This window comes from Psittacula echo, assembly GCF_963264785.1.
Source record: "Psittacula echo genome assembly, chromosome: 2".
Classification (NCBI taxonomy): Eukaryota; Metazoa; Chordata; class Aves; order Psittaciformes; family Psittacidae; genus Psittacula; species Psittacula echo.
The window spans coordinates 93,137,307-93,162,335 of record NC_137737.1 but is presented as its reverse complement, the minus strand read 5'-3'; the positions used below and the strand labels follow the sequence as shown (position 1 = coordinate 93,162,335).

The window sequence follows — 25,029 nt, the reverse complement described above, 5'->3', positions numbered from 1 at the left end:
CCAATGAGGCTTGTAACCCAGATGGGGCAGTACAAAGAATATGCAATGTCCTGGCTGAGTCTGAGTCAAGTAGCAAGGATTCAGCCCAGACCAGTCAAGGATATTGGTGATGCAAGCTTCTGGAAGAGAGGTTTGGTAACCTTCAGTCTGAAGCTCACCAAAGTCACCCTCTGCTGCTGTGACAATGGGATGCCTCAACATACTCTGCAAGTCGTGATACAGCTCATGCAGAATACACTTCTCCCTTTGCAATGCAGGAAGGACAGCAGTGCTGGGGTGCCTGGGCCCTCTTTGGGGTGCCTTTCCCATTGTGAATTACACTGAAATGTGTGTAGTAACTGAATGTTCAAGGGCTGATGGAAGTTCTTGAACTATGTTTTCATCTACAAAGTTTTGCCCAATCAGGCTGTGGACATTTGGTTTTACATAAAAACACCTGTCCTGCCTTGTGTTGAGATGAAGCTTTGTGAAGTTGCATCCAAACATGTATCTCTTCAAGACTGCCCTTTCTAATGCCACCAGCTGCCCCCTGTTCCCAACATTGTTCTGTATCTGGCCATTTCACATGATTCGGCAGGCTACGTGTAATTCAGTCCCACAAAAGCCTCTCACCACAAAAGAAAGCTTCCCCAGACTCTGAAAGTTGCTACCTTGCATGTAATGCTCCGTGTTCCACAGACATGGGTTTGCTGCTTTCCCAAGCTCCAGGTAGACCAGGTTAGGGAATGTGGAGGGCAGCAAACACAGAGCTGTTTTCAAGGACTTCAGGTGCTGCATTATTTTTGATGCTCACCTGCCCGTTTAACATACAGTGAGCCTCCCTCTCACACACAGAGTGAATCAAGAGGAAAACAAGTGATAAAGCTGCCCCATGTAAGACAGGAGCCAAACCTACTATGGACTATACCAAGCCTACTATGCACTGTAGTATAATACATATACCATAAATATATATGTATACTATATATAATATGCACATACGTACAAACACACAAACAGGATACGTGTATGTATATGCAATATATATTTTAACACTCTGACTATGGCAGTAGCGCATGCTTACAAAAAAAAGACAGAAGCAATGTGAGGTATAAAACAAAGTTTCCACTGGTATCCCAAATTCCCACCTAAGCCTTACAGACTACCTGAGCAGCAGCTTGTACCTCTGCCTTTACGCTCTAGTAGAAGGTGTCCCTGCCCACGGCAAGGGGCTGGAACTGGATGATCTTTAAGGTCCCTTCCAACCCAAACCACAATTCTATGATTCTGTAAGGGTCTACCGTGATCTGTCTCACCTCAAACTCTTGCTGCTCGTAGTCTCTCCCAATATGCTATCTGTGGTTCAGGTCCCTCCCTTCAATTTTTCTTTCTTCCCCATAATACAAATGCTAAATATATGCATGTATTTTCCACATAATGTTAAAGTCACTAACAGAGCCTAATAGTAACAGCTTTCTTTTAGATATTTCCTACTGGCTTGATCCTCTCTGCGTTACGTCTGTGCTGCACTGGGAGCAATCAGACTTTCAGGTTTTATTATCCAAGTCTAATGCTGCAGAGTACTGCTTGTCACAGGAAGTGGCATGGAGCTGACTTTCATTTTCAATAGTAGTAAAATAATCAGATTCCTTCTTTATAATGAACGTCCTGTTGGTAAAAAGGGCCAAGGAAGTAGCCTGTGCAGGTTGGTATCTGCTGTCAGGAGCAAAGGGGTTGACCATGCTTGTCCACAGGTACACATGGCTCCCCTTGGCTCCATGCTGCCAACTCAGCGCAAGTCCATTGGCTTTGGCAAAGCCTTTGCATTAGTTGAGCAAGAAGATGCTTGACATGAAGAAGAATCTTCAATCGCTTTTCATAAAGACACAGGCTTTCTCAGTTCCAGGTAAGGGAAGAAATGCTGGGTATGATTACAGCTCTTTGCAGACTTACTGCAGTGCCTGCAAAGAGATGCTTCAATACTGTGCCTCTTAAAACCAGTAACAACAATAATAAACTTCACTTTCCTTGCCAGGATAATGCAAAATCCAGACTACAATAATTTCACAGGCTTTGCAAGAATGCAGATAGAAAACTGGGAAAACATGCTCAGAAATGCGCCTTTATATTACTTGTTTTGTAACCCAAATGACTCTGCAGATTTGTATGTCCCATCCTGCTCCCTCAAGTGAGAGGTGGTTCTGGGGGGTAATTACTTTTAATGCTAAATAGTGTCTTGTCACACAAATGGAATCACTTTGCCTCTGATGGATATTAAGTCTACTGATTCTTGAACTCATCTGATAGGTCTACTTAATGAATCAAATGCCATTTTCTCAGATTAAGGGGAGACAAAAATCAGGCCATGTGCAAACATATAGATTGATTATCTTTTTTTTAATAACATATCCCCTTAAACATTCTTCATTGACAGAATCTGGTTAATTCTGTATTTTTGCTCCGTGTGTTATTTCTCTGTTACACGGGAAGCTCTCAGTAGTAAGGTAAATTTGTTGAGGTTGAATCCACAGGTCCCTTGCCTTCAGTAGAAGTGCTTCAACTTAAACTACTGCAGGGCCTCTCCCAGCACGTCTTGTGTGGATTATTAAGGCTTTGCCTAATCCTACCCCCTCTCAAATGGCTGGGAATTTTCTGAGCTGGGGTGGACTTAGCCAGCAGCTTAGTTTTATAAAAGCATGGCATTTATTCTCAGGACTTCTCTGGAAGAGGGCTGCAGGGAGGCTGAGGTGCACTTCTCCTGCATGGTCTATGTGGTGCGTGGCCTTGCTAAAAGTCACAGCCAGGGTCAGACGCTGCCCTTACGTTCTCCTTAAGGGCTGATTCTCCCCACTGCAGGCTATGGATCTGGGATCTGCAAAGATGGGAGCTCATTCTGCTCAAGTGACAGCTGGTGGAAGAGGCAGTGATACACAGACCTCCTGGATCATCTGGTGGAGCTGATGCCAGATTTCACTGTGGGCTGCTCCAAGAGCACTCTGCACAGGCGGGTACCCCTCTGTTATTTACAGGAAAGTACTCCTGGCTCCCGGGGGAAATAAAGGCAGTTCTTCAGTATGCCATATCCAACTTGGATGGATTGTCATTTCTGCTTCTTTGGAGTACTAACTAGATTTACAGCTTTCTTAAAACGCTCTTGGTGCTTTCTGAGAGGGAAGCTGTTTTCCTGTCACTCACCTCTGCCTGCCCCTCCCACACATATGCAAAATAAGAATAATTTTTAATGGAACAGACCTTTTTCATTATTGGTTTGTTCATTTATTCTCAATGGACATTTGGGGGGACTGGATCATGAAGTCTTAAGACATCTGTCATCTGTGTCCAATCAGCTACACCCAGGGACACCATCCTTCCTGTTCCCTTAAGGACCTGCCACTGTTAATGCCATTTTATTCTGAGATTTACGTGAAACACACTTACATTGTGTAACCCAGGCAGCATCGGAAGGCCAGACAAGATCTCAGCAAGGAAACGAAGGCAAGTAAATGTCCCTATAACAGGTTTTGATGAAGAAAAAGAAATACCAGATAAAGATCAAAGTGACTTCTGAGAGGGACCTGGAGAGAACATCCTCTCTGTTATCTTTTTAGAGATACCCAGAAGTTATGAGAAAACCCAGAAAGGCAGATCTTCTGAACCCATTATCTGGAGAGGAAGCCTCAGCTTTTAGCATGTGGAAAATAACTTTCTGTAAAATGCATCTTTTGTTCTCCAGTATCTTTTTGTTACTGAGCAACAGGTTACTTGCAGTTATCAGCATACTGTATGAAGACAGCAAGATGATGTTGTTAGAGGAATTACTAATAACAGAACAAAAAAAAATCTGTCACTGCCTTTAATGAGAGAGAGAGAGTAAGGAAAACTTTACTATGAAGCTATGCAAATTGCACATGGCTATTAATATCTCCTTCCTGTAGAGTAGGCTAAAGTCTGAGCTCCTTAGTCTCTTTACATCTGCTTTCGCTCCATCAGATTCTTACTGAGGCTTTGGCTTTATATCCTTATCGTTAGCTTGGTTTAAAAAAGTAAGTGTAGCACATGTATATATACCTGACATCTGTGATAGCTCCACGGCATGTAGATATCTGCAAGTTCTTCATGCTGGACTTTTGCACACATAAGGACACATGATAAGAAAACCAGGGGAATTAATGCAGCCGTGGGGATCTCTGGAGTTGGGACAGCCACAGGGCTGTACCAGAGCCCCACGCCAGGGCCTGCAGCTTCCTTTACGTTCAACTAGATAAATAATCACCGTACCACACTGCCTGCCTGTGTATCAAAACCGGGACTAGAAGCTTATCAGGAAGTGAAGTCAAACTACCCATGCAGGCTTTGCTGCACAAATGCTGTTGCCTCTCCCATCCTGACCTCCCTCTACGTGCAGCATCTATGCAGGACACACATGAAACACAGGTGCTGGCACCTTCTTACTCTGCTTCTTTGCCTCATGTCTCTCTGTTTGCCTCATCTCCTCATTTTTGGCACTGCTGTAGTGCTGATGGGGCCGCAGAACACTGGTATGCACAGTTACGCTGGCAGACTCCAGGGATGGTACCCTCTTGCTGCTTCAGCCTAAGGATAGGCTGGCAGGGCACTGCTGACAGCCCGGGGCACAGGCAGAGTGGACGCCTCAGGGAGACACACAGGGAAACTGCAAAATTCCCAAGCAGCCTCTGATGCCTGGCAGGAGATGAGAGCCCTTTCTTCCCTCTAAGTCAGCACTGGGTGCACACACATACATGCATGCAGTGCACGTGGGCAGCACTAAAGCCTTTTGGTCATGTAATACATGCCTTGACATCATACAAACATCAGAACTCTCTTTTACCACCTGTGGAGCCCCTGCAGGCTGTTCCTAAGCCAAACACCATTTTGGCCTTGGTTTTGCTCCTTCAGCAACAACCGCAAGACACACTCTGCACAGCCAGAAAAACCTTCTATTAGAAACAATGCATGGATGTGTGTTTGCTTTACAGATGCTGAGCCGGGGCATTTCATACCTCCTGGATGAGAAACTGATGGGGTTTTTAATTTTCCACTACACTACAGGACACAAGGCCAGCTTTCTCCCTCTCTTTCTCTGCTATAAACCCTGAAAGAAGTGAAGTCAGAAGAGTGACCTTGGATTTGTATCAGTGATGGCAAGAACAACATCTTCCTGAAAGTGAGATTAAAAAAGTTGCACTGTAAGGATAAACAGGACGCTCCCATAAAATTCTCAACATACAGTAAATTGGGTTGTAAAGCAGGCACTGATAAATCAGCAGGCACCTTTTAAGTAACAGAAACCTTACGAAATCACAGCACTCACACCTTTGCTTTTCTGCTGTTCTGTGTCTTTTTCTTACTGTAAATCATCGCCACTGAGTTTAATAGGGCTTACACAATACTGCAAGCATCTCTTCAGTAATATAATTGTTATCTGTGATCCTGGTCACGCTTGGAAGCTTTTTTTACTGGAGGGGAAATCTTCCATTTTTCAATTGACTCATTTGTATGAAAACTGAGTCCTCCCCTTCCCCCCCTTGCAATGAAAGTGAATAAAACAGGGAAGCATTTTTATATGACAGAAGTTGGGCATTTTGAGTAGCTGTTTTAAGATTCAGCACCATACTTTGCTCATGGAGACTGGCTCTGTCAATCACAGCCAGTCAGAGTTGCGAGAGCAGGAATGGTTTTAGCCCCTGTTTTTCAAACAAACCCCTTATATTGCACATTTCTGTAACTGAATAAGCTTTTTCGATCAGGAAAACTGCTGTCTCAGATAAGCACAGGGTGCAGCAGAGACTGTCACAGCACAAAGTGTTGCGGTGCAGGCTCTGCACCCCTTGGCACGGAGGACCAACACACAGCACATGAGGCTGCACATTTCTCCACCGCCTTTAGCCCTTCTGCTAAGACCACCCAGGTTAGTGCCACCTGAAAGATGGATTTTGATAACTCGTCTAAGACCACTGTAAGCAGCAGCAGCCAGGCTTTAACAAAGCCAGTGAAGCATCACCATAGAACTAAACCAGCAGCGCTGCATACCTGACATGACATGGGACAGTCACTTCTGCTGCCCTATCCAGCATTTCACTGATCCCTAATATCCCCTCCCCAACAGACTAAATGCTGTACAGTTTATTCTGAGGACCACAATAATCATATCATATATAGCCAAAGATGAGAGGTTTCCCCTCCCGGTGGCAGAGGAGTGAGAGAAGAGAAAGCGATACTGACTATTGGTCCACTTACATCATTGGGAATAGTAAGTTCATGGGAACTGGTTGGAGTAGTGGCATCCAGTCCTATTCAGGGGACAGAGGGAAAATGTTACGCGAGTTTGCAAGAAGGGCAAGACACAACAAATGATATTTTAAAAAAGGAAACATACAGAAAGAAGGGGAGAAAAAAAAAGAGAGGAGCAAATAAAAACAGAGAACTGCTAGTGAAACAGAAAAGAAAGCAACAGATGCAAAACTCAGAGGGCTGCGCTAATTTTAAATGAGTCTTATTTTAGTTAACCTTTAACCCACCAAAGCAACAAATGTCACATGAGATTCCACAGGGTCATAAAAAGCTACTAGAAAACAAAGGGTTTCCCCTAAAAACAGTCTCTGAAGCTTGTTGCAAACACATCAATTGATAAACTCATGAACTGCTGAAATTGCACCTGTCTACCAGGAGTTCCAGAATACCAAAAATGAAAGTCAAATGAACAATTAACAGAACAAAATACATAGATATGAAAAAGAAAAAATAATAAACGAAGGATGAGGAAATTAACCTAGGAAAATTTGGGAATTATACATGGGATTAGTTGCTGAAGGAATGTTGGGAAGGGGAATTTTTAAAGGGAAACGTACAGAATACTCTAAGCAGCGAAATACTCTAAGCTGCATACATTTGTTTGTAAATTGGGTGGACAAAAGGAAAATGCTCAGGAAATATGGAATTACTGCTCTAACACACAGTAAAGTTACAGAAACATACATCTTACAAATATAAACAGGAAAAGATTAAGGAGCAGCATGTTAATGACAAGAATAAGGAAAATATAAAGCTAGGAAAGGCAATTTAGTATTACTTGTAGGTATTTTATCCCATACATCATGAAGAAACGAAAGTATATTTTGGATCTTATGTCTCCTCGCCTAATTTTCTGTTTTTTGGGTGTATTATTACTATTATTGTCATCGTCATCTCATTATTATCTGTAAAGACATATCCAAAATACTAATTTCCAACCAAAAAAGATGGGAAAAAAGTACTCTTACAAAAAACGGACTCGCCTACATTTTACTTACATTTGCATTCAATTAAATGTTGCATACGCTTATTTTACATTAAATATAAACCAATGAAGTTGCTCACAGAATTTGATGTATGCAATAAAATGTTATTTGCCATACAAAGCATGTACCAGTACATATGTACTTCTGTTTTGTGAAGATTTAGATGCCAAGCATGTATGTAGCAAAGTACAGTAAAAAAGATTTATTGCAGGGTTAACTGACTTCTCACTCTTGAATCAAGAATTCAGCTTCAGCTTTAATAAGTATGGACCAAATCTGCAGTCCTTAATTTAACTAAACTTCCATTGCATTTTGTAGCTATATATGCACATGTAGTAGGCACTTTTGCCAGCAGTGATGATTACAGATGCTCTTAAGATATTTGGCTCTACAAGGAAATGAGTTTCAGAGTGCCGTAATTTCTTTAATCAGCATTGCTGCACCACAATTACATACTGTTTTCCTTTGTTTGCTTCTTTCTAAACCATGTCACCGAACTGGAAATTTGAGAAGATGCAGACCCAAGTACTTCACTCAGGATTAACTGGTACATACTGCATGGTCCATAATAACTTTACAAGGACTGAAGAAAAGAAACTCAGGGCTTTTAGCCAATGGCACAAATGAAGCGGCTTTGATTAAGAAATGTAACAAACAAAGCACGTTTTAGTAATGATGAAAGGAACTGTAAAAGAGGTAAGGGAGGGAAGAAGAGAGATTAATGTGTAAAAACAGAAGGATTGCTGGTCATTGACCACATTTATAATTAAAATGATGTAATGACCACGGGAAACAAAGCTGTTAAGAAGAAGGACATCCCCAGGGGGTCATGGGTACGTACCAGGGAAACCAGGGGTGGTCTGCCCAAGGGGAGTAAAGGGGGGATGCTGCATAGCCAACTGGTGAAGCTTGGTCAACTGCAGGGCAGGATGGGAAATTAGAACTAACCAATCAAATGGAATTATTTCAGAGCAGAGAAACCATCTTACATGTTCTAAAACTGGATTAATTAAAATTATATTGAAAAAAAAAAAGTTTAAACATTCAGTCTAATCTACTGTAGAGAAAAATAAAACCCAAACTGGTTATAAATGACATCTCTACGGTTATTACATGTAATGGCTATTGTTAATATTAATTAATAATTGTAGAATTACATATTAAAAGAACTCAAATATATCACATGCAAAAAAGACCAAGATATCTGTCATTTGTTCCTGGGCCATTGTACTTTCTACCAATTATTACACAAGGTAAGAGATGCAGCTGAACTAACACTTTGCTGTACAGTATGTCATTCAGGAAGGGTGCCCTTAGGCCATGTCTTTATTGTTAACTGTAGAAAGCAAATGTTGCCCAGAACAAATAAGAGGGAGAGGAACAAAAAGGGAGTAATTTACATGTGCTGGACTCACGTCTGGATGAGGGATGGCATACTGCCCCTGAATCGTGAATGCCTGAAAACAAGCACAGTTAAGACACAGGTCAGTCAGGAGGGACAAGCAGTGTTCCTGTTCTCATCAGAAAAGCTCCTCCTGGCTCCCCAGGCAAATACCACCCACTTCGCTTCCAGTGCTGAGTGAATCTTAATTGCCTTGTGCTGCTTGATGACACCTGGCACTACAGAAAGGTCTCCGTCAGGCTGCCTGCGCATCCCTTGCAAGCAGCGGATGCCAACTGCTGCTGCAAGATGACCTTGGTCCTCAGGACCCCTCTCACCTCCAGCTCCATCTGTCAGCAGCAGAGCTGGGGACACTTCTGGGATTGAGGAGTATGGGAGTGGCCACTTCCCCTCCTTGCTGCCTCATTCACCCAGTCCCACCGATGCATGCAGGGAGATGCTGATGAAGCAAGGGGAGCAGCAAGGATGGGGCAGACCTGCCTGGGGGATGCCCTGCCCTGCCACCCAGCTCCTGACTGCTGTGTGCAGGGACACATGCCAGCTAGCTCTGAGCTACCTCACTTGGCTAGGGCAGCCACAGATGCCAAGTGCCAGCAAACATGTGCCCTGGTGCATCCCACAGTGAGCACACGTGGGGTAGCAGCCTGTCCTGCAGTGCCTGGGCATGAGGCCAGCACGCCCCTCTGGAGATAGAAGCACGATGGAGACCCCCAGAGTGGTGGTCTTATCTCCCACAAGAAGCCAAATATCCTCTCTCCAAATCCAACCTCTCTGCACAAGAGCAGTGCAGGGGCTATAGTTTCTGTCATGCCTGGCACCAGTTAGCACAGCCCTTCGTCTCTCCTGCTGGCTCTGTTCAACTCTCTGTAATGGCTTACAAAAGAACAACTATAGAGAGTTTGTAATTTTCAATTATATCCTGTAGGGCTTTTTTGAAAGGAATGGCATGTCAGAAAATTGTTAATGTGCTTGTGCTTAGACAGGCAGGAAAGCAGAAGGACAAATTATAACGTATAAATATTTGTAGTGGGAGAATTATAAATAGGAACAGAGCTGATTAGCTTAGTTTGCAAAGTGCTTATTTGACAAAAGGCCTCTTAGAAAGTAATGAATCCTTGCAAATGATAAAACAATTCATTTAATGGAGTTCAGATATTAAAACTTTAATGCCTCAACTGTTTGATGCACATTTCTGCAGCAGAATTTCCCTTCTTGAGAAGAAACATTTCATTTAGTTTTTAAATTAGTCACAAAGCAAGGTTGCAATCCTGCAAACATTATGCACATGAGCAGTTTTCAGGCAGAAGTGTGTGCCACTGTGCGCAAGGGGATGCTCATGGGCAAACATACATGACAAGAAAAGGTTCCAGTCCACCAAAACAGGTGATCGCTGGTGTCAGTGGGTCTTAAAGCAAGCACATATTCAAGGAAGCAAAGCACGACATCAAATGAGGACAACCTCAAGGAGATGTTACGCTGCTTTGCTGAGTGGAGGCTCTGTGCAAAGCCAAGCACAGGAGCAGCCTCAGGGAGGCTATAGATGGAAATGGCGCTGAGCAGGGCTTAGATCCATGAGGAAACAGTGGGTTTGGAAACCATGCTTTGGTCTCTGAGTCTCTATGCTGGATCACAAGTCCCCTTTCTCATCCTGGTTTTACTTCAAACCCAGCTGAAAGAACATCTTTGACATCTCTGCCCAAGGATGCTGTGGCTGCCCCATCCTTGGCAGTGTTCAAGGCCAGGCTGGATGTGGCTTTGAGAACCTGGTGTAGCGGAAGGTGTCCCTGCCTATGACAGGGGGCTGGAACTGGATAACCTTCAGGTCTTCTCCAACCCAAACCAATCTACGATGCTATGACATGGGTGCTTCTCAAGCAGTGGTTTGCAAAACAACAAGAAGCTACCCCAAAAAAATCACTAGTGAACCTAATAGAAGGCACCTCTTTCCTCATCATTCCTCTCTCTTCCATGTACGCGTATACAAGGAAGCAAACAAACTGGAGAAGTAACAAAAATGAACATTCAGAGCTCAGCTTTTTTCTTGGTTGTCAATGAAAACCATAAAAGCAGCATGGACAAGATAGGTCTTGAATTTTCTTTCCCAGTTAGAAAAAAGGCAAGAAAAGCTCTTCATTTCTTAGGCTCTCAAAAGGTCATTTGATTGATTTAGGTTGAGAAAAATTACCTTGGACTGCTTAACCCCTTAGCAGAGGAACTGTGCCCTTCTGTAGCTGAGGCATATTAAGTACAAGTAGCCTGGTAGAGACTACTGAGACATCCATACTCTAATGTTTCACTAAGGACATGAGCTACAGGTCTGCTTCCATCAATGCCAAGGGCAACTCTCCTACTGACGTACTGACATTAGTAACAGCAGGAATGACCTGGTCTACAAATCTTCAATTTGAACCATAAAACTACTATGAGATATAAGGCACAGCTGTACCCTGCGAGTACCCATCTAAACAGCAATGTAGCATAGTGGGTAGAAACTTCCCATTTGTTTCCATCAGGCAGGAGTGCTGGATTTATTTATTGTTTTTCTTTAACCACTGCATACGCTAAATACTGGTAAGGGGCAGGACAGGACAGGACAGTGTTCGGCTTCATTTTAGTTCTGCCATTTAATACAGTATCGAAGAAGCACAAGAGAATTAAAAGCAATACTTCAAGCAGAAGAAGCCCATATTGTTAAGGGAAACTAGAAATTTGCTAGTGTTCCTTGATATGCTAGCATTAAACAACCCAAACTCTTTCAAGATAGCCATGATGTACTTTAGAATTGAACCAAAAGGTTGGATGGAATTAACACTGCTGATAAAATTCTATTTTCAGTATCACTTTCCACTTATGAAACCTGGTTAAAGTGTCTTTCCATACTGATGTCCAAACACACCTCAAACATCTTTAAAACGTGTGCTTAGTCAGAGCACACAAAAATTCAAAGCATACAGGAAATGTCTGTCTCTTACACTCTTTGCCACATCAAGAAGGTTGTGTTAGAGAAGTGAGAACACTGTTTTAACTGATAAAACTGAAAATGACAAGAACTATTAGCCCCTAAAATAGGACGCTTTCCATTATTTATACCAACTGCTCAGAGCACTCTAGCAAACAGTTTCAATACTTCTGAGTAATCATATACAGAGATGTCTTTGAAGGTAGTGGCAATTACAATACTGGTAACATAGGCTGCTGCATATACACACACACATATTTCTTAAAGGAAAGCACTGCAGTGTAAACATATATATGGAGTGAATTATTCTGACCTTTTAGTCATAAACCAATTTCTGGCAAATTATTTTACATTTCAATTCAACTTGAGTCACTAAGGAGACAGATTTCTTATCCTGGAAACGGCTAAGAGTGGTAGGCTTGAACACCAGATATTGAAAGCTACTACATCCAGATTACAAATATCTGGATATACATCACAACATATAATTACAGAGTAGGAGATAAACTCTGAGACAAAATTCAGAAGAAGCTCATTACAAGGGCCTGTCAGAAGCGATGGCGCTTTGGCATATGCTTGAGATGTGCAGGAGCTTCCTTACCCTGACTGATACAGCTTAAGATGAAGGGTAAATCAGCAAAACTTCGTAATATAAAACAGAAACAGGAACGCTGTTCTTGTGTTATTACACAAGTGTTGCACACTGTGGTTGGGAAGGTCTACACTTCCATGTATTCAGCTCATGTCACCTCAGAACCCCACTGCTACTTTGCTCTTGGGGGACTGTGAGCAGCAAAAATTGGTTGTGTAACTTTTTACTGCAAAGAGCACTATTTGGTCCTAAAAAATATGAAAGCCATGAGATAAGAATTTCGCCTTTCATGAGCAGAGGTACCCTGCCGTTTGATCATCTCTGAAAAGTGACAACATTGCTTATACTGTTAGTGGAGGTGCAAATTAAGGGTGAAAAATCCAACCCCTACAATAAGCAGTTTTGTCCTACTCAGGGAGCATCTGATTTGGACACATCTCAATTCAAAGAAGGCCAAAGTTTTCTTAATTAGAGAAGCTAATTTTAAATCTTGGTAAAATACCAGTTAGCACAATTGTGCGTCAAGTTTGCAATGCAGTGTTCTCCTTTCCTGCAAACTGCAAGCACACAGAGTAGACAAAGCACATCAATACTATACCAGGCAAGAAAGAGTAAAAGTTGAAAACTAACAGGCGCTGGCTGAGGTTGGGCCAAGACGGTGTGGTTTCCAGCTGAAGCCAAAATGGTGTCTGCTCTTACCTGGCCACCTGCAAAAATGATAGGTGCAGAGGCAGGTTTGGGACGGTAGGGGATGGTGGCACCTTTGGGTGGGGACTGCAGACAAAAACACAGAGCAATCAAAATGCAGAATGAAACAGAGCTCGTATTAAAAAAATCACTCCTTACCTTGGTCACCTCAGACAACAGGCATGCAGCTTACCCTGCCCACCCAACGCTGCCCTCCACCCCATCAGCCTAAAAGCAAGCCAGAAGCCACTTGTCTGGGCTTCAAGGGGAAGAGCTGAGGTCCCAACTGCACAGACAAAACAGGCAGTGCTGGCACTTGTGGCTTCATTACTGCCATCATCAGATGAAGCTATGATGGTTTATTAAGCATGTCAAGGCATTTTGGGAAACATGGTTACAATTTTGAACTCCGTCGATGGTTTGGAAGAGTCTGGCCTGTGTTCTTACTTTGTTAACACGGAGCACATCTCCTGCTTATCGATCTTCCGTACACTGATACATTTCAAGGTTTTTTGTTTTACCAATTCAATGATCAGCCTCATCCTGCCTTTCATATGACTGAGCTGGCAGGTTGGAGAGAAACCTCCCTGGCTTTAGCAGAAGCATTAACCATGGTCTTTGTAATCAGGAAAAAGAGTTTTTCCCTGTAGCCCAAGACAAGGACTCAAAGGGAAAACCCCTGACCGAGGCTAATTTCCTCCTCATAAATAAAGCAGGAGCACGTGTGTGTAAAAAAGGCTTCAAGCTGTCTGCGCAACACCTAGCAGAACGGTGCCCTGATTTCAGTGCATTAGCTACAACTAAAGAAGGTAACAGTGTCACTTTCATTAGTTAATATTATATAATGAGCTATTCCATGTCAATGAAAGTGTTTGTTGTCAATTTAACTATATGCTGCAAATTCCAGCACATTCATTTTTTTGAACATTTGAAGCAGCAAACTGTAGTTAAGCCAGTGTTGTCTTAGCGCTGCTTGTGATTTGCCTAATGGTAAAATAAGGTACTTCTTATGTCAAAACTGGTTATTTAACAAGTGGCTCTACCTGTGGGAAAACAGGACTGTATCCCTCTGCTTTTGAGAAGTGGCCTCTCTCAAGAAACTCAAGGAACTTGGACAACAGACTACACTCTGTATTCACAAAGCTGGTAACTATTGCCATCACGTACTCCATGTCTAACAAACCAAAATTATTTCTTAATAATAATAATAAAAATAATAAATAAAAATAATTTCTTAATACCTTTCTGCTCTCTTGCATTTTTATATCCTTCATCACAGTAGCTTAGCAAAAACTGAAGCAAGAGTCACTTTTCCCCAGTAAAACACTAAGGATTTATTAGTTTTTGTGCTTTTATTTGCATTAGGCTGTATGACACTTTGAGGCAAAGGCTGTCTGTCATTTTGATGCATTGCATACTTCTGAACAGTCAATAGCTGTAGTGCTGTTCCAAACGCTCCACTGTCTCTCCACTCTTTAAAGAGTAACAGAACAGTAGGGTATCCGAGATCATCACGAGACAGCCCTTGACTAGATTTAGCTAAAAACCCAGCCCAAACAAAAAAACACAGAAAATTTTCCAGCAGAAAGTGTGATAAAAGCAGAGGTGCTTCAAGTTCCTTCTCAAAAATTATGGTTACTGGGTCAAGATATTTAACCTTGGTTTGCTGATTTTTTTTTTCTAATTTCTATTCAACTTAATCAGTTGAGAAATGTACTTTCGTACTTGCACAAAATTATGGGCATTTCCAGCAAGGATTAAAATGCCCAGATTTTTATATAAATTAATATTCTATCATTTAATCTAATTGCTAAAAAATTGCAGTCAAAATGAAGTCTCCTGGCCTTATGCAACAACCTGACCCAAAGGAAGAAAAAAACCTCTAAATTACATTAGTCGGAATCATTTCTATTTAAAACTAGACCTAGTTGTTTTCTGCCCTGTTCTGCACCAGAGTAATTCTACTTTTCTCTTAGAATGGGCTGCAGCTCCATGCTGGAATTGGTTTATTGTTTGACAGCCCTGGTCTTTGATTGCTAAACCATACTGTGAGAGGCTCTCAAACAGCAGGAAAGGCACAGTCTAACAGAGTCCTCTTGAAATCCCTGGTATAGGAAGGGCAGGGAGCAGCACTGGGGAACCCAGGGCAATTGAACATTAATAATGTGTTTGAGCATCTCGGTGCAAGAGGTGATACACCAAGCGCTCACTTACCTCCAGCATAACCACGCATATTTGTTTCACACACTGGATAATGGCATCGGGAGTGCCTGAGATAGTCACTGCACGCTCCGTTGAGTTCGGCAACATGTCCCCTGCGACCTGCACCTGAGCTCCTGTGGACTGAGACAAAGCACAGAGAGCGTCACCATTAGGGAGGCAACAGCACCCCTCCAAAGCCTGATGTGATGGAGGGTATGCACCTCTAAACTTTTAATCTTTTCTTTGCTGGATATGTGATAACGCATGTATGTCAACTCATGCCCAGACAGGGTAATTGGGGTCTGGCAGGACACGGATTTGCCTGTTCAAGGCAATTTGCAAACACTCCCATCCTAAGAAGATTAGTCCCCAGTAGTTGCTAATGAATCAAACTGTGACCTGGATTTCATGACAAGTCTTTTAACCCTCTCAAAGACAGACAGTTGCAATGCTGACTAAAACATGGAAAACGTGAAACCAAGAATTTTTCAACAATTAAAAAGAGAAAAAGAGAAAAAGAAAAAAATGCCGATAACCAAAGAAGGCCTGCTGATCCAATGAGCTGCAGATAAACGGCTCTTTAATCCACTGAAGGCCGACTTGTGTCTCTGGATGAAATCTGGGGCTGTCTTATGCCCTGCTGTATCTCAGGATGGTACAGAAGCACTTCTAAATTATAGGGTTGATTAAATATATGCACATTACCAACTTTAGCTCATGAATGAACTCAAGGAAGCAATGAGCCAGTTTTGTTTTCTCTTTTTATAAAATTTGATCTTGTCACTAATGTATCTTAGTTAATCAAAAGAAACCAACCCCCAAAACCAAAGAAAGAAAAAGTACATGAGGCTAAAACAATCCCTGGCACGATTTCACAAGCATCCTGGAAGACCTTTTCTGTCAATAGAGAAAACTCCAGGCATTACGTACTGAGTTAGCACTTTCATGTATTCCAAACAAAACATATTCCTGACTGTCATTGCAATGCAATTATTTTGGACTTTTTCAAACACCTGTATTTTCAGTAATCATCGACTTTGTGTCAGACAGCAAGGAGTTAATTTGTTTTCCTGCTGGTTACATACAACATGTTATTCTTCTTTCCAAAGGCTGATTAAATTACTGATTGCATCTTCTGTTCACTAGCGCTGTTTAAGGCCAGAATATCAATTCCTTGCTCTATAATGGGCTTTGGAATTTCGCCATAATTTGATCAATCAGTCATGCTTTTCTTTTCTTTGTAATCTTATCTTGAAAATAGGTCTGCAACCCTACGCATTACTCCTGAGTACATGACTGAACACAAAAGACCATCCCTCATGCAGCTGCTGCTCAGTGTGTTGCATGATGATGAAATTAGACCACATCTTGAGCTGGATGCTCCTTTTTCTTTTCTTGTTTGCTTGTATTTGCTGTTTAAAGCACAGTTCTGGGTATCTGTACATCTAGCACAAAATACTCTGCCAAATACTGAGGTCATTTATGCATTTGCTTCCAGTGCCAATCTTGTTTATTCTTTGACTTTAGTCATATGTCAGCAATGAGAAAACGAGTAATCTTTTGTCTGTTACCCTTATGCTGAAGAAAATGTGCAGTTTGACTTCTTGGTATCCTAGCCTTACGAAAACACCTTGCTGGCCAAACACTGCCTACTTCCTTGTACTAGACTAGTAGGTAATTGCTTCTGAAACTACGCTAACCAGAATAATCCCTTCAGTCATTTATTTAATGTACACAGACCAACAGACCAATCTCACCTTTAGAAACTGCTCCAAAAAGCACTCACTCAGTAGTCTGGATGAGGTTACTGATATATAAAATCCAAAGTATCAACAGCTGTAAAACCTAGAGCTAAGCACTCACCAGCACATGGTTCGTACTCACGCCTGCTCCAATTTTAACACAACTAAGAAATCAACTGGATTTCTGCTGCCTGACAGCTCTCCTGGACACCTAAGAGATCTGAAGAACCAAGAGAAATCATGTCTTGTGGCTGAGGTCACCTCTGACCATGTGCTCTCACAGTAGCTCTGCCTTCTCCAGTGGCAAGGCTTTAGCCCGTCTTTGCCTGCTGCCTGCCAGGGCTGGAGCATCAGCTGCTGGGTAAGCTTGCTGACTCACCCTGACATGAACTGTTGCAAAGACCAGCTGTCCTGTGGCCATTCAGAATCTGAGCCAGGAACGCTCTGTGTGAAAGGCAAAGTGAACACCTTCCTTCCACCCAGGAAATGCACTTCAACAAACAAGTACCTTCTTCCTTCTATACAGAGCTCTCTGACAAAGCTTTTTGGGAATTAAGGAAAAAAAAAGGGTCATAGGAAACCCATCTGCACAAAAATAATGTTTTCTTCCCCTCAAGTGTCATCAAGTGACTCCTTCCTCCCACATCTCAAAAGCTGGTTTTGGCTGGGATAGAGTTAAGGAAGCATAACCAGGACAGCTGACCCAAACTAGCCAAAGGGATATTCCATGCCACAGCACATCATACCCAGTATATAAACTGGGGGGGGTAACTGGAAGGGGCTGTTTTGTTGCTTTGGGCCGGGCTGGGTATCAGTCGGTGGGTGGTGAGCAACTGCATTGTGCATCACTGCTTTTTATTGTTGTTCTAGTTTCTCTCTTTCCCTCTTTCCCTTTTCATTGCTATTATTATTAGTAGTATTGTATTATACCTTATTTTAATTATCAAACTGTTCGTATCTCACCCCACAGGTTTTACCTTTTTTCCAGTTCTCCTCCCCATCCCACTGAGAAGGTGGGGAGTGAGCAAGTGCGTGGTGCTGAGTTCCCAGCTGGGGTTAAACCATGACAACTGCTAAAAAACACAGCTCCTGTACTCTTTGATGAAAAATAAAGTAAGGGCATTCCAAGAAAAAAGCCATCTGATTTGTAACTGCCTTTTACTTGCAGGTCTCAGTAAGCACAGAGACCCCTTCAAACAGCAGGGCACTTTGTTGTTTTTCTGTGAGTTTACAGCAGACAACCTGTGCATGTTTTCATAAACACATCCTACAAAGTCAGACACACATGGAGGAACAACATGTTGTTTGCTTGGCAACAAAAACTCTGGAACAGCTTTTGGCAGCTCTGTCAGCTAAGGGAAGCATGACACGCTTCTTTTACTTCCCTGCAGGCAAGGAGAGAAAAGGCCCTTTCAGTAGTGGCCAAATCCCGAAAGGTGAAGATCAGTCTTCAGAGGGAATCTTGTTAAAAAAAACTCCCAGGGATATCAAATTTGAATCCAAATGAAATAATTTGGATGAACTTGAAAGTCAACAAGGATGAGACCCCTAACCATCCTCTATAATCACTTTTCCTTCCAAGGCTGCCATAAACTAGTATTTCATAGCAAACGCCACTCATATAATTTTCATCAAAGCATTTTTCACTCCTTCTTGACACCTGATGGAATTTTCTTTGATAGAAAATCATCTGGTAACTTTTTTGTATGTTTTTTGTATGTCGTGGTTTAAGCCTAGCTGGTAACTCAGAACTCAGCCACTCACTCACTTCCCCCCTTCTTCCCCCCAGCTCCTGGAGGGATGGGGAGGAGAATCAAAAGAATGTAACTCCCACAGGTTGAGATAAGAACAGTCCAGTAACTAAGGTATAACACAAATCACTACTGCTGCCACCAATAATAATAATGATAAGGGAAATAACAAGGGAAGAGAATACAACCGCTCACCACCCACCTACCAATACCCAGCATGACCCAAGGAGTGATCTCGCCCTTCTAGGTAACTGCCCCCAGTTCTACATCCTGGGCATGACGTGCTGTGGTATGGAATACCTCTTTGGTTAGTTTGGGTCAGGTGTCCTGTCTCTGCTGCCTCCCAGCTTCCCCTCCTCCCTGGCAGAGCATGAGACTCACAAAGTCCTTGGTCAGAGTAAACATGACTGAGCAACAACTGAAAACCATCGGTGTTATCAGTGTTGTTCCCAGGCTGAAAGTCAAAACCACAGCACTGCAGCAGCTACTAAGGAGGAGAAAAACTGACTGCTACTGCTGAACCCAGGACAAGATGAAGCGTAAAAGCTCAATAAAACCTACTGTCTTGAAGCTACATTTAGGATAAAGAAAAAGAAGTTTCAGTTTGGTAGAGCCTGTCAAGAGCTTTTGTTTTGACACAGTCAAATAAAAAAAATGGATCAGCATGTCATTTTGTTATTCAACCCCTCATCCCATGTTGGAATGAAAATATATTTAAAAAGAATAATGTCACTTTCTCCAGAATAAAAATCCATTCTGAAATGTCCTATTCAGATTTTCTCTACATAACTGAGCATGTACCTAATATCCTTGTTTGACTAATTGCAAACACTGGATCCTTGGCTTGGCATGTGCTATGTCGTTACAGTCATGGACGGAAGAATTAAACCTGGCTCTGTATGGAAATTTTTTGCCTTCTTGGTTAGAGGAAAAAGTGGCTGCTAGTGCAGCACATTGAATGATACCTTTAAATAAAAGTCAGGATTAAAAACAATCAGTATATGTTTGGAATACATGAAATCAGGTCACCTGTGGCACAGTCAGATTAGGGAGTTAGGGAGAAACAGGAAAGGAGCATGAAAGTAAAATGCTACTTGGGCCTTTCTCTGGCTGCAAGGGTGGTAACTGATTTGGAAATGGCTGCAACACTGACTTGAAATCCCCTGAGTACTGGTGGGAAAGGGGCTGTGCCTGAAGAAAATCTTGACAAGCATTTCTGTCACTAACCTGTAGCTTTGCTATATGCTTTGCATCAAAGGCTAATACATTGTAAAGTTGTTGTTTATTTCACACACGGTCTTACCCTCAAGGAAAGTACAAGCATACAGCTGTGCTTCCCCCAGAGCAAGGCTTTTCCAGGCTTTTCACTCAAAACATGCTTATGTCTGTGTGATGAGCAAGGTGCAGTGGATGATGCACTAGGCTGGCAAGATGTCATGCTAGCCAGTGTCCACAGCAGACATCTGAAGACTTACCTCCCTGATTTCTTTGATTTTGGAACCTCCTTTTCCTATAAGGGATCCACACTGACTTGCTGGGACGACGAGCCGCAGTGTCACAGGCGGTTTGCTTGTCACTGTGCTGTTTGTCATTGAAGCGTTTATGTCCTGTAATCACAATGTCAGTGAGAATTAGCAGAGGATTTGTCATTCCTGGTAAGCACTGAAGGGCTCAGAGCAAAAGCCTGGGCTGCTTTTGGAGACCTGGGGAGACTGCAACCATTTGCAGTTTGTTTCTGTTTCAGGTGAAGCTGCTGGCTCTGCTGGCGACATGCCTTAAGCACAAACCACACAAGCAGCTTGGCCAGAGGAGCCCTTCTGCTGTCTGCCATTGCAGGTCCACACTGTGGGACCAGAGGACAGTCTCTGAGGCAAGGCTAGGAGGGGGAGGTGGTATTTGTCGTTAGACCACTCAAAGCAGATGGAAAAGTCAGAGGCTTTTGAGTTCGCAGGTCTCCCAATCCCAATTTGGTCTCTTTTCCACCATCTCAATTAGAACATCTATGCTATATGATATGTTTCTACTTTTCAGGTATTTTCTTGTCAGATTCAATACAAAGAAAAAATGTTAAAAAAGGGAACAACAAAGAATCTGTGAATAATCTGAAGCAGAGAAAATCTGACTGTAACAATAAATATTTTGCTGCCGTCCTTCACTTCCCACCCCACTCTCTCCAGTTTAATTTCTCTTTTGTAGCAGATCCATAAGCGTTTGTAGTGCTACATAATTTCTAAAATCTTCTTCCATCTCAGCTATATAACCAGAGTACAGAGATCAACAGAGCAGCAACCACCTGTATCTAGGTAATATATCCTATATCCCTATATCTCATTATTCAATGCTTATGAGACCTATGAGTTCTCATGAGCATTTCAATATGCTACTTGTTGCAAGGTGTACATTGTTCTAAATCTATTTTGTTTGTTGAAAATCTTCTAGGCAAGACAAAACAATCCCTCTACAGTCTTCATCACAGAGGAAAAGATAAAGCTTATCTTCCCACTGATTGATGGGATGCTGTTGAGAACACTTTAGGATCACAGAAAGAGCCACAAGCTGCATGATGCCTGTCCAAGAAGTCATGAGACTCTCTAATGTGGTTTACTAACACTAGCTGTGAGCTGAAAAGACCGTCTCATCCATCTGTGAGGTGGCATGGCACAGCTATTATATCCTTCACGGAAATGCTACCTAAAAGTTAGGGCACAAATGACAGAAAACATGCAGTTCATATTCATTTAACTCATTCATGACGCAACAAGAGTTCCAGCAGACAAAACTGATGTGATTCCCTACATTTTCACTTATCAAGACTACCACTTGTTTAAAAACAAGAAGTGAAAAAAGTGCCTATATTGTGTGATCAGGAGCTCAAATTAATGAAAAAAGGAAAAAAGCAAAAATACTTTAAACAACTCTGCATGCTCCATTGAACCGGTGTTGGAACTCAGTGACACCAGCACTGATTCCTATGGTACCTCCACATTTCTGATGGCAGCATTATTCCATCCAAGAAACGACTTGGTGTGACCTTGCTTAGCTTAGAAGAAAAAATCTTGAACGGAATGAGGCATTGCTGCATGCCACAAGACAGATATCAAATCACTCCTCTGTCAGCCAGTAACTCACATTTTGTTTAGTGCCTGTGTCAGTGAGAGATTGCAATCTCAAATAAAGTGAGAGGGATAACAGAATTTTGCAGCACCCATGTATCTGAAATAAAGCCTAAGTCATACCAATTTTTCAGCTGGAAGATGCCATCTCACTATATCATGTTTGTGTCAGGTGGAGGCACACGATCATCCAGATGTAGATAAATAACCCTCTTCAGCCACCCAGCACGACCCTGATAATGTCTTCCACTTCCATACCATATGCGACCTGACCTCAAAGTCTTCACTACACTTAGTGCCTTCAAAAGTACTTCACACAAATTGGAAGCTGCTATTCTCATTGTTTTCTCCTTGTTATTTAAAAAGAGCATAATCTAACCATGCAGGCACAGCAGCATGGAGTGCATTAAGGAGTTAGTCCTGCTTAAAAACACAAGAAAGGACCAGAAAAACAGCCCCTCCAGAACTGCAGGCTCCCAGATAGGGCTGGCTGGATATTTTCTCACAGAACAGTTGCCTTTCAAACTGGGGGATTACCATATCTTTCACCTCCTAACTTTCTGCGGTACTGCATGTATCTCCTCTGGCAGACACTAGAGCCAGCTCTTGGATGGTCTGTGAGGTGGTCCACGCTTGGTAACCACCAGCACAGGGTTTACTGTAGTTGTAGTAGGAAGAGTTAACCTTTGCCAAAAATGCATCATTTCCAACGAAAAGATATGCATGAAAAATAACATTTGGTAGATAGCTCATTTGTAATTTGTGAAACAGTACTTTATTTTGCCCCTGAAGCATTAAAGTTACCTCATTTTATTGACAGAAATAATTATAGGAAACCTAACTGATTATATGAGATGTATTTCGTTAGCCCTGTTCTTCTAAATATATGAGAAGTCAATTACATTAAAACTAAATACAGATATTTCAGGATATGTAACTGCAGTACCTGATCTACAGGAAGTGCGACTACTCCTTTGCTAAAACCCACATGAAGAGTCCAGACTAGCCTCTAAAATCTACAAGGGTAAATATGCATAAAATCCAGGCAAATGCCTGAATTTCAAATTTCTTTGCCTATTGCTAGCTACAGCACTTTCAACGACTATGCTGCGTTGGGTGGTGGGGCGAGGATCCAATGCTGTGCAGCAGTCCATATTTTTATGAGAAATGCAGTGTTGTTTCCACAGGGTACTCATTTTGGTGGGAACTGCCAGGGATTATCGCTGTTAATGATTCCTTCAGCATTTTTCAGGATGAGGCCCTAAACAGAACACATTTTTTGTGTAGAGGGCAGAGAGACTGCTCTCTCCAGGTATCAGAGGATTGGAGGATATGGTACCGTACACAAAGCTGCTTCTTAAACTTAGAAGAAAAAAGGATTGGTACAAGATGGTAAGGAGATAAAGCTGAGAAAAAAGATGACTACAGGTGGCTTTAAAATTGGGCTGGGCAGAATTATTTGTGTGTTTCTGCAGGATTCAACCTCAAAATTGTTATCTCAATAACTGCTAAGGAAAAAAATTAGCATTCTTGTAAAATGTACTATGCAACAAAATCAGAGTACTTTAACATGTTGGAAGACTGGTGTATCACACAGAAGGTCTGAAAACCCGTGTGGGACTGGAGCAATACAAGCGGGATTAACATTAGCAGTATGAAAAATGTGGCATTTGTCTGAGAGCTGGCAGGAATGTTGGCTGAGACTGAAGAGATTCCAACTGAGAACACCTGAGCAGGAGCTGGGTATACTCACGAGGCACAGCATGGTTGTGTGCAAAACATTACACTAATAGGAAGTGAGGCATTTCCACCAGCGACAGGAACATGTTAACTAGGACAGGGGACTGTCAGAGCCATTAAATAAGCCCTTTCGGAACTTCACTTGCAATCTGCCCAAGATTAACATAAACAAAAAGCTAGAAAGGGATTACTAAAGTCATGAGAGGGGTAGAAAATGTATCCTCTGAAAGACCGAGCTCGGCTCACCTATCCTGCAAAAGAAAGGATGTGAGGGGATAAAACTGTTTTCTAAAAATTAGCCTAAGAGGGGAATCCTCAGGGATGGAAAGGCAAGAATTATTTAAACTAATGGCCAGTGCTGGCACATAAACAAAGCTGCATAAACTGTTCATGAATAAATTCTGGTGAGGAGTGAAAAGGTGTCTAATTCTCTGAGAAGTGAGGTTGTGGATCCAATATCAGGGAACAGAAAAAATCTAACTAGTTTCTGGTCATGCTGTGAAGTTGCAGGTTGCAAGACATACCGCTTTTGCTAGAAGACAACTGCACCGGATGAACTACAAACTCTCTTGTAGTCCTGTTGTTCTGAATGTGAACAAGCACCATGGGTAAATAAAGGCACACACTGCCATTTACCATCAATGCCAGCATTTCCCAGTGCTAACAGCCTCACTGACTTGGAGAAATAAGTACTCTTAAAAAAGAGATTCACATCCCTCTTGTTTAATCATCAACGGAGAGACACAGTCCCTTTATCCTGCCGCAGGTAAATCAGTCCACTCATCTGCAGGCTCTTCCTTTAGGAAAACGTGAACTGCCTTCTGCAGGGGCCTATGCCTCTCTAGAGAAGACAGGAGAGATGCCTGGACTAGATGTAAGACTTTCAGAAGCAGAGAGAGTTAAATCCTCTCCTGAGTAACAAGAGTTCGTATTCTGTAGTCTGCTGTCTTTTCTATGAGGTTCCCCATTAAAGTGGTGACCATATCTAATTGTAGTTGTTTCATGACAGTTGAGGAGATCCCAGCACTTTAGGTACGTATCTGCACAGATCAGTTTTTCTACAGTAAACTGAGCTTTTGCCTCACTCTTAGTGCCTTTATTTTAATTAAATTTAAAAGTTAAGCTTTAAATACGGTAATCGGTAATCATGCAGTTTGGTTTGAAAATCAAAAAAAATCTATTTAGATGAGTTACATATTCATTTTGACATATATAAAATTTACATCAATACCAAATGGAATCATATAAAAACAGAACTAAAATTTAAGCAATTATTCTTTTCAAATCAAACCCACAATGGGACAAGAAATTTTCCAAGACATTTTTCTTACCATTAGTGCACATTACTAGAAGCAATTGCTTTTCCCTGAAGCCTCCAAAAAGCAAAAGAAATGATCAAACAGCTTGCAAATTGACCCATTATTTTTCTTCAGCATTGCTGCCAAAAGCATTTATAAAAATACAGCCACTTTCATTGCTATTAAACAGAACATTAAACAAATAATATTTAACATTAAAGCAAACATGAGAAAATTCAAACGGTGTTTGTATTTCGACTTGAAGA

General features: G+C 41.9%; 2 protein-coding genes across 17 annotated transcripts in view; one reads left to right on the top strand and one right to left on the bottom strand.

Moving 5' to 3' along the window:
• ZNF830 (zinc finger protein 830) overlaps positions 1-7,769 on the top strand; it is a 35,346-nt gene extending 27,577 nt beyond the window's left edge. For 14 of the 16 annotated variants that reach the window (XR_013956238.1, XR_013956239.1, XR_013956240.1 and 11 more), the window contains 2 exons: positions 1,734-1,885; positions 2,836-3,061. The gene's annotated coding sequence lies outside the window, so the exon portion shown is untranslated. Of the gene's footprint in view, positions 1-1,733; positions 1,886-2,835; positions 3,062-4,976 lie in introns of those variants that run through there. The other 2 variants (XR_013956237.1, XR_013956247.1) reach the window with 2 other exon arrangements.
• LOC308217474 (poly(rC)-binding protein 3-like) overlaps positions 1-25,029 on the bottom strand; it is a gene marked incomplete at its 5' end in the record, with an annotated part of 51,597 nt that overhangs the window by 9,462 nt on the left and 17,106 nt on the right. The window contains 6 exons of the mRNA XM_080610551.1: positions 6,238-6,290; positions 8,119-8,194; positions 8,693-8,734; positions 12,861-13,004; positions 15,132-15,260; positions 20,088-20,219. Of these exons, the coding sequence (XP_080466677.1) occupies positions 6,238-6,290; positions 8,119-8,194; positions 8,693-8,734; positions 12,861-13,004; positions 15,132-15,260; positions 20,088-20,219 (576 nt within the window). The remainder of the gene's footprint in view (positions 1-6,237; positions 6,291-8,118; positions 8,195-8,692; positions 8,735-12,860; positions 13,005-15,131; positions 15,261-20,087; positions 20,220-25,029) is intronic.